At 47.2% G+C, this 9932-nt stretch overlaps 1 protein-coding gene across 1 annotated transcript in view; it reads left to right on the top strand.

Moving 5' to 3' along the window:
* Positions 1–9512, top strand: part of NRF1 (nuclear respiratory factor 1) — a gene marked incomplete at its 3' end in the record, with an annotated part of 16553 nt that extends 7041 nt beyond the window's left edge. Inside the window, exon 5 of the mRNA XM_010172967.1 lies at positions 9354–9512. Within this exon, the coding sequence (XP_010171269.1) occupies positions 9354–9512 (159 nt within the window). The remainder of the gene's footprint in view (positions 1–9353) is intronic.
* Between the last annotated feature and the right edge of the window lie 420 nt (positions 9513–9932).

Below are 9932 nucleotides of genomic sequence, written 5' to 3'. Positions count from 1 at the left end.
ATCTCCTTCCTCTGGGGTGCAGGACCTGAGTGCAGGTGAGTGTGTTTTGCAGGAGGCTCTGAATTCAATTCAGTCTGATGCACCACAACACATTTTAAATGCTGAAAGCAAAACCAGCTTCTTCAGAGGAGGAGCAGTGAGATGGAAAGGTCAGAGGCTTTGGGCAGCATGAAAAGAGGTGTTGTAGTAGAGCAAAGACGTGTGGATTTCCTCTGTGCTCTGCAGAAAGATCACATTCTGGTCAGAACACCATTTCCATTACTTAGGTGGAATCAGACAAGCTCACACTACTAACAAAATTTTATAAAGAAGTGTGAGCTGTACCTTGGCTGATAACAGATCACGTTCCTAATCCAAGACAACACAAGACAAAACTTAGTTGCTAGATTTTTTTTAAGCCACTGTGAAAGGTGGTATGTTCAAGAACTGTTCACAGGCAGCTTTTGGTTTGTATCATTAACAGTTTCCCATGGAAATGGAAAGTAAAAAAATGGAAATGTTTAACTTGAAAATGAAAGACCATCAAAAGATCACGGCTGTGTAGCTCTGTAGTCCACTTGTATTGGCAAACACAATGCTTGTCTTTCTCTGACTTCTTTATGGCCTCATCATTGTAGTAATTAAGCTGAGTAACAGGAAGAGAAGTGCTTAGGAGTTGCAACAAGGAGAAGGAGACATCTGTGTGGAGATTTGCTCAGGCAGAGGGACTTCATCCTAGCACGGTGTGAGTAATGAAGCTGGAGTTGCTCGTACCCACAGCACGTGGGTTTTGAGGAAGGAACAAAGCAAATGAGCTGTTCCTGGTGGAAAGAAATGAGAGAGGGGGAGAGAAATGAGTGTGGATGAATAGAGATCAGGATGTGAGGTTGTTGCAATCCAGTAACACATCTGAGGAACTTTTCTGGTTTGCAGTGCAAGGAGTATATGCACGTATAAAAGGGCCAATAAAAGGATCTGTCATCTGTTTGGCTGTTAATGTTGCACGTGCCATCAAAGCAGCAATAAAAGTGACAAGCTCTCACTTCAGAGAAACCTTCAGCTGGATTTATAATGCATATTGTTTATTTTTTTGTGATGGAGTTGGAAATTAAATATTTTGACATCAAAGGTTGCTGAAGTGTTTTATGCTTCTATTTTATGGATAAAATACTAATATCCATAGAATTCTGTGGGTAAAAACTAATACTTTTCATGTTAAGCTAAAAATAAGATTGGAGATTTCTTCCAAACATGACATGGTCTTTGTTTTCAGCAAACTTTGCACAAGCTGAGTTGCCCAGGAGTTTAATTGCTCTGTATCTCCACGTGTGAAGCAGCTCTCCAGCCCAAGGCATTAGCTGCTGGCAGGGCTTTTTCTTTTTTGCTCTGTTACATGAGAAATGTTTTATCTTCTCCATATTCTGCAGGATCTTTGGTCATGAAGTGTGCAAACTACTGATGCAACAGCATAGCAACATAGAACCTCTTCTTTCCAGTCCTCTCATGGTGCCTTATTGTAAAACAAGCATCTTGTTAGGTGTAGCCCTCATCTTTTTAGTTCAATTTAGTAACTCAAAACAACTTCATGAAGAAAGTTTTTCCTGAGCTGTGGACACAGTTCATGCTCTTCATGCCCTGTGTGACTAATGATCACTGTCCCAGTTAGCCCAGTTGCTGTGCTGTGCTTGTGTTGTGGGCACCCAGCGCTGCAATGCCTCAATTTCCCCGCGTATCATATAGGAATGATGTTTTATAAATGTCTTTAAAACATGAAACCAGTAATGTTTAAAAGATATTTTATAAATGTCTTTAAAACAGTATCCTGGGGTGCATTAAAAAGAGTGTGGCCAGCAGGTCGAGGGAGATTCTCCTCCCCCTCTACTCTGCCCTGCTGAGGCCACATCTGGAGTGTTGTGTCCAGTTCTGGGCTCCCCAGTTCAAGAGGGACAGGGAACTTCTGGAGAGAGTCCAGGGGAGGCCACAAAGATGTTGAGGGGCTGGAGCATCTTTCTGATGAGGAGAGGCTGAGAGAGCTGGGACTGTTCAGCCTGGAGAAGAGCAGCCTGAGAGGGGATCTGATCAATGTCTATAAATATCTGAAATGTGGGGGCCAAATGGATGGGGCCGGGCTCTTCTCAGTGGTGCCCAGCGACAGGACGAGGGGCAATGGGCACAAACTGGAACACCGGGAGTTCCAGACAAGCTGAAGGAAAAACTTCTTTCCTGTGAGGGTGTTGGAGCCCTGGGACAGGCTGCCCAGAGAGGGTGTGGAGTCTCCATCTCTGGAGATGTTCAAACCCACCTGGACACTTTCCTGTGTAACCTGGTGTAGGAAACCATCTTTGGCAGGGTGGTTGGACTAGATGATCTCCTGAGGTCCCTTCCAGCCCTGACCATTCTGTGGTTCAGTGAACTGAGAGAAAAAAACAAAACAGAAAAAAAAACAAACACAAAAAACCCCAAATAAAACAACGCCACGAGCTTTTAGGCATCTAGTGGAAGGTGTCCCTGCTGCTGGCAGGGGGGTTGGAACTGGATGAGCTTTCAGGTCCCTTCCAAAAACCATTCCATGATTTTATAATTTTTGAGATCCTTGAATGGCTGCAGGCCACTTAAGGACAGAGCACTAGATAGAATTCATGGACAAGAACTCCAGACTCCTGGGTGAATTTTCAAAACCCAGCAGGTCTTTCTTCTTGTAAAATTTTCAAGGAGTAAGATGCTGCATGTGGTGCTTCAGAGATTATTTCGTTGCTGTAGAGTTTTTTTGCCAGACTTGGAGACAATCTTGAAACAGAAACAAAACACAGATATGCTGAATACGATGAGGACACCACACTGTCTTTTTTTTTGCCACAGTTGCAATTAGAAATACATTTTTTTGACAAAGTGGGTGATAACTCTGACTCCTACGTTGCTGCAACCTGTTGCACTGCTAGAAGTTCCTTAATTTTTTTGGAGGAACCTTGATTCCAAGAGCTGCCAATTTAGTTCTTTGTATTTGCTAACCAGAAATGAGCTTTTTCAACTAAGTTGCACAAAACCTTATGGAAAACCGAAATATTTCTAAATATAAATTGGGCAGCACAATTAAGAGATGTGTCATGGGGAGTGGAAAAATGAATCCTCTGCTTTCAGCAGCTGCAGGTGTCAGCAGGCAGGTGGTAGAGGCCTTAGCTCCTCAACGAGGAGATGAAAATAACTCTCCTTTTAATTGCTCTGCTTCCCTGGTGATCTTAAGGGAAATAAAGGTTTGACTAACTTAGGCAAAGATGCTTCTATAAACCTGTGGCTGGAGAGAGCATCACCCACCTCAACTGTGCAGAGAAAAAAATGTGTCGCAGTGAAGCTCTTACCCTGAAGCCATTCTACAGAGAAATCTCATCGTTTTATGGACTTTGACTATGTCAAAGAGAAGGCTCCAGGGAGATCTTATAGCACCTTCCAATACCTGAAGGGGGCCTACAAGAAAGCTGGGGAAGGACTTTTCATAAGGGCAGTTAATGACAAAACAAGGGGAAATGGGTTTAAGCTGAAAGAGGGGAGGTTTAGATGAGATATTAGGAAGAAGTTCTTCACTGTGAGGGTGGTCAGACACTGGAACAGGTTGCCCAAGGAAGTTGTAGATGCCCCCTCCCTGGAAGTGTTGAAGGCCAGGTTGGATGAGGCTTTGAGCAACCTGGTCTAGTGGAAGGTGTCCCTGCTGATGGCAGTGGGGTTGGAACTGGATGAGCTTTAAGGTCCCTTCCAATCCAAACCATTCTATGATTCTACGTCAGAGCTGAGTTTTGCCCCTAAACTTGTTCTCAGTCTCTCACTCCTACGATTGAGGAGTATCGCTGACATCGATGCTTCAGTCAACTCTCACCGAGGTCACTAGAATTTGTTTATGTTTTTCTGAACAGGTGATTGTCCTTTAATCTGACTTTTTTTTTTTTTTTTTAAACTTAATATGCCCTTATGATTTGCAATCTGCTTATAGAAGCCAACAAAGCTTATCTGGGCCTCTTAAAAATCATCTTGACGTCTGTTTGCATACTGCCCTGCAAAAAGCTTTAGCACAAACAGCAGATAGCTTTTTATATACGTGTCAGTTTGTACGTAGGAGAAGCCAACCTCCTCTAAACTACTCAACTCAGTGTCAGATCTTCTCTGTGGAGGGACAGGGACAATCCTGCACTTCTAGATCCTATCACCCAGGTGCGAGGCTTCCTGGTGCTCCTTTTTGGTCCACATCAGAGGTGTGATGAAGTGGATGAAGGAGAGGCTGTGGACGTTGTCTAGTTGGACTTTAGTAAGGTTTCTCCTGGAGGAACTGGCTGGTCCTGGCCTTGGGGGGGCGGGGGGGACCTCTTTTTCTCCTGGAGAAACTGGCTGCCAGTGGCCTGGACAGGCACTCTCTCTGCTGGGTTAGAAACTGGCTGATGGCCGGGCCCACAGAGTGGTGGGGAATGGAGTTAAACCCAGTTGGTGGCCGGTCACCAGTGGTGTTCCCCAGAGCTCAGTACTGGGGTTAGTCTTGTTTAACATGTTTATTGATGATCTGAATGAGGGGATGGAGGGCACCCTCAGTCAGTTTGCAGAGGACACCCAGCTGGGTGGGAGTGTTGATCTGCTGGAGGGTTGGGAGGCTCTGCAGAGGGATCTGGACAGGCTGAATCCATGGGTCAGGACCAATTCCATGAGTTTCAATTGGTTGAGATTGGATGTGAGGAAGAATTTCTTTGCTGCAAGGGTTCTGAGGCATTGGAAGGGGTTGCCCAGGGCAGTGGTGGAGTCCCCATCCCTGGAGGGATTGAAGAGTCGTGTAGACACAGTGCTGAGGGACATGGGTTAGTTGGGGACTTGTCAGTGTTGGGTTCATGGTTGGACTCGATGAAGGGCTTTTCCAATCCAGGCAATTCTGGGATTCTGTGATATGGTGACACCCTGTGTTTCTGCTCTCCCAGCAGGTCATTGGTGTGTGGAAACATCCTTGTCTTGGGGTAGAGTCGCCCCAGAGTTAGGAATCGGGTCTCTGTGCATCTGAGCTCTAGCACTGGATGGTCATTCCAGCAGAGTGGGAAGGGTAGTGAGTCCTGAGAGGTCCTGGATGCAGGGATGAGTGTCTTCATCTAACTGCCCCGCAGGCAGCTGCCTGTTTTTACAGTATTTAAACTCATAGCCCACGTCGGGCCTGGTTCCAGCAAGAACAAGCAGTCATGTCCAGCATTCAGATCTCCTGATTCTGCTGGGAGATGATGATCCTGAGAGGGACAACCTGGTCCCCAGGTGTACCTCTTTGAAACATTAGAACTAGTCACTTTTTCTTATGACTTGACCACAGTTTCAGGGTGGAAGAGAAGAAAGATTTTAATGAAGACTAAGTCCCACAGCACCTCCTGCTTATTTCACTGATGACCAGGTAGTTAATTTTGGGTTGGATTCCTGTGGCCAGGCATAATCTCCTGCATCTGCTGGGTGCTGAGTGCCATCACTTCTTGTTGAGGACATCCCAGCTGACCCTCTGCCTTCTCTTTGCTGTGATGACTTTATGACAGCGACAAACCCGCTCTCATCCTGCCTGCCAGAAAGCACCTGGCAGTGAGAATCAGAGAATTATGGAGTGATTTGGGTTGGAAGGGACCCTCAAAGGTCATCTACTCCAAACCCCCTGCAGTGAGCAGGGACATCTTTACTAGAGCAGGTTGCTCAGAGCCCCATCAAGCCTGACCTTGAATAAGTGAGACCTCACCAAGTTCAGTCAGGTCCGTGTGGGTTTTCATAGCAGGATATTCCTGATGACAGTTTGGTTGCTGCTTTGACAGCTGCTGTGCTTTTTAATCTGAATGTTTAATCATTAATTAGAAGTTCTAAACTTAAAGAACATTTAGTCTAAAATTGACTGTTGCAAGAAGAAGGGCCAGTGAGCAAAATATCTGGGTGCTTTGCTGCAATTGCTGCTGTGTCCTCTTCCACTTTCGGATGCAGCTGTGGTCCTACATGGACTCAACTTTGCTTTTTCATGGTGTTACTTTTTGGAGATCTTGAGGCTGAACTGTGGGGACAGGTAGAAAATTCCCAGGCACAGGTTTTGCTCCCTTCTAGAAACCACTTTCCTTAGCAGGCCATAAACCTGGAGCATTGCGGGGTGCTCCACACGCAGGACAACTTACTGTTCTCAGCACTGGAGTGTGGTTGTCTGTGCTTTGGGCCATTGCAAATGGTAGAATTGGGATTAGCTCACTAGCACTAATGCTTGAGTTTGGTATTAAAACTTAGAAGACACTCAGTCTGTGTACCAAAGGGTGTCAAAGAAACATTTCTTACAGTTTCTCTCAAACCCTCCATGGTAGAGATTGTATAAACCCTTCCCAGAGCTGGCAACCATGCAGTTGGTTGAGCTGCTGGTTTTGGTTTGGTTTGGGGTTTTTTTTTTAGAGAGGTTTGATTTTTTTACGTGATTCATGGATGGAGTCAGCAAACTGCATCATGGCTCCCACAGATGAAGCAATCATAGAATCATGGAATGTTGTGAGTTGGAAGGACCCACAAGGATCATCCAGTCCAACTCCTGTCCCTGCACAGGACAAGCCCAACACTCACACCATGTCCCTCAGGGCCTTGGCCAAATGCTGCTGGAATCTTGTCAGGCTTGGTGCCATCAGCACCTCCCTGGGGAGCCTGTGCCAGTGCTCCACCACCCTCTGGGTGCCTCAAGAACCTTTTCCTCACGGCCAACCTCACCCTCCCCTGCCACATCTTCCTGCCATTCCCTCTGCTCCTGGCATTCGTTGGTGGCCAGAGAGAAGAGATCAGCGCCTGCCCCTCCTCTGCCCCTTGGGAGGAAGTTCTAGACCCCCATGAGATCTCCTCAGTCTCCTCTTCTCCAGGCTGAACAAACCAAGTGCCTTCAGCCTCTCCTCACACCCTTCTCCTCTAAACCAGTTCCTCCCAGCTGTGCCCTGAGAGATGCTGGGTCTTTGTCTCGGCGCTGTAGCCCATGGCGCAGCCCTGCGAGCTGCCCGGGTGAGGTCTCATTATGGCACTAATTAGAGAAGTCGTCGGGCTGGAGCAGGTTGTAACGCCGCTGCTGATTGTCTCCCTGGTGGATTAAAGACAAACCCTCCTTAACAAGTGTCTTGAGTAGCTTGAGCTGCTGAACTCCCCAGGACCAGTAATTAATCCATCTGGTAACAAGGAGCATGGCTGGCAGATAGTGATTCTGGGAAGGAGCTTTTAACTGGTTTTGCACCAATTCAATGCACGTAGCATGTTTATTTGAATTAATAAAACCTCAACCAGGGAACCTGAAGCATGTCAGAGTGACTGTTGGCCCTGCAGTGGAAGGTGGATCATGGACAGGGAGGGGATTCTGCCCCTCTGCTCCGCTCTCCTGACATCCCACCTGCAGTGCTACCTCCAGTGCGGGGGCCACCAACAGCACAAGGACATGGAGCTACTGGAGCCAGTGCAGAGGAGGCCACCAGGATGATGCGAGGGCTGGAGCAGCTCTGCTGTGAGGACAGGCTGAGAGAGTTGGGGCTGTTGAGCCTGGAGAAGAGAAGGCTCCAGGGAGATCTTATAGCGGCCTCCCAGTACCTGAAGGGGCTCCAGGAAGGGTGGGGAGGGACTTTGACCAAGGGCAGGGAGTGACAGAACAAGGGGTGATGGCTTGAAAGTGTCAGAGGGGAGATGGAGCTGAGATGTGAGGAAGAAATTGTTTGGTGTGAGGGTGGTGAGCCAGTGTCCCAGGTTGGGCAGAGAAGCTGTGGCTGCTCCTCCCTGGAAGTGTTGAAGGCCAGGTTGGATGAGGCTTTGAGCAACCTGGTCTAGTGGAAGGGGTCCCTGCTGCTGGCAGGGGGGTTGGGACTGGATGAGCTTTCAGGGCCCTTCCAACCCAGACCATTCTGTGTTTCTACGACAGGCTTGGCCTGGGCTGGAACAAAGGGCACCAAAGAGGTTTTTTGTGCCTCCATTTATGATTTAGGGTTTGCCATGGCTTCTCTGAGATGGCTTATAATGTCCATGGGGTGGAAGAACTGCAATGCAGTTATCCATGGATACAATATCCAGACTGGAACCAGGATGTTATTGAAACCGGATCATGGCTGGGAAGAAGGGAAACTCTTATGGCAGAAGATCAGGGATGGATGAGAAGTTCTCCATGGCTCTGCTAGCTGGGACCACGTCGTGGCTGTGGCAGCAACCAGTGCTGGCCCCAGCGTGCTCTTCCATGACTGTGTCCCACAGCCCTGAACATTGGAGGGATCTCAGGGTTGTAAGGTGGCCCGAGGACTCCCAGTGGCACTGTCACAACCTCAGAGAACTTACTATGAAAGCTACGAGGAGATGCAAGGAGGTGTTCTTAAATGCAGCTATTTAGCTTTGAATTAACATGGTTTTCTCTGATGTACGTGGTCATGAGTGTTCCTTTTCTTCCTGCTCTGTTTCTGCAGCTGAACCAGCCTTTTTCTGAAGCTCCAGGCAGTCCCTGGTACAAAAAAACCAATCATGTCATAAAACCCTGTGCGAGTTTTGTGTTTTCTTTGATAACACCAAGGATATTACTTGCTCTTGGTGACACCAAGTCTATTTTGAAGGTATTGTCTCCTGATGGTAAAGGTGGTCACTAGTTGAGTGCTTAGGAGAAGTAAAATCAAGTTGAAAGGTGTCCCCACCCTGGCAAAAGTCAAAAATAGATTCAGAAAATTAGTCCAGTGCGTGTTATGTTCTGCAGGGGTGGAGAAGTGTGTGTGTGAGGTGGGGTTTTTTACATTGGAGTGACTCGCTGAAGCTCCATCCTCTTTGCAGCATAGAATCGTAGAATCATAGCCTGGTTTGGATTGGAAGGGACCTTAAAGCTCATCCAGTTCCAACCCCCCTGCCAGCAGCAGGGACACCTTCCACTAGACCACGTTGCTCAAAGCCTCATCCAACCTGGCCACAAACACTTCCAGGAAGGAGCAGCCACAACTTCCTTGGGCATCTGTGTAAAATGTCCATCAGCTCACGTCTGACTTCCCGTGGCTGTGGGGACATTGAGTGTGGGGTTTTTCTGCATTATTCTGATTTTTTTTCTCCCTTTCAGGTTGTCTAACTCTCTTCATGGCAGTGTTTGAACCATGAAGTGTGATAATACAGTGTGTGTTTGTGCTTTCTTGTTGTAATTGGCTTTTCTTTCCCTTCTTCCACATGCTACCAAGCTGTTCTCAGATGAGTCTTGGGAGAAGATAAAATATTTGTCCATCTTCCTTAAGCATTCAGGCCTCTTCCAGTTGATAGTTCCAACAGGATGGAAGTTAAATGTCATAACTTTGTACTATGCACATCGAAACAACCAGATATATAAATTCCTAAAAAACTTTTAACCCTCTGATGTGGTTTTGTTTCAGGCACAGCTGCGAGCTTTCATCCCAGAGATGCTGAAATATTCCACAGGTCGCGGGAAACCAGGTTGGGGCAAGGAAAGCTGCAAGCCCATCTGGTGGCCTGAGGACATTCCATGGGCCAACGTTCGCAGCGATGTCCGCACAGAGGAACAGAAGCAGCGGGTGTGTATCTCATGTCTGTCTTCACATTGAATACAGTTTTTGTGGAAATAGTTTTCCCCTCAAGAAGAAACTTTTGTTGGCCCATCCTTGACTCCCTGTCAGATGTTCAGCCTGGGAGAGCAATGAGATGAGGGAGGTGTAACCTTCAGTCTGCTCTGTCCCTGCTGGGGTTGTGTGATGAGCAATTGTTTGAACCACATCTCTTTCTGCAGCGGGTGGCCTTTTCAGCTGCAGAACCTGCTCATCTCTTTGGATTTATGAAGCAACCTACCCAGCCTAAGACAAGTCCACTCTCCAAGTAAATTAGAGAGCTGAGCAATCACCAACTGTATGAATTTTAACAAGTGCAAGTGCCAGATTTGGCACATGGGACATGGAAACCCTGGGGACACATCCAGACTGGGGAAGGAGAGGCTGGAG

This window comes from Antrostomus carolinensis, unplaced genomic scaffold (assembly GCF_000700745.2).
Source record: "Antrostomus carolinensis isolate BGI_N321 unplaced genomic scaffold, ASM70074v2 scaffold848, whole genome shotgun sequence".
Taxonomy (NCBI): domain Eukaryota; kingdom Metazoa; phylum Chordata; class Aves; order Caprimulgiformes; family Caprimulgidae; genus Antrostomus; species Antrostomus carolinensis.
The sequence above is the reverse complement of the archived record's forward strand: the minus strand, read 5'-3'. Positions and strand labels throughout refer to the sequence as shown.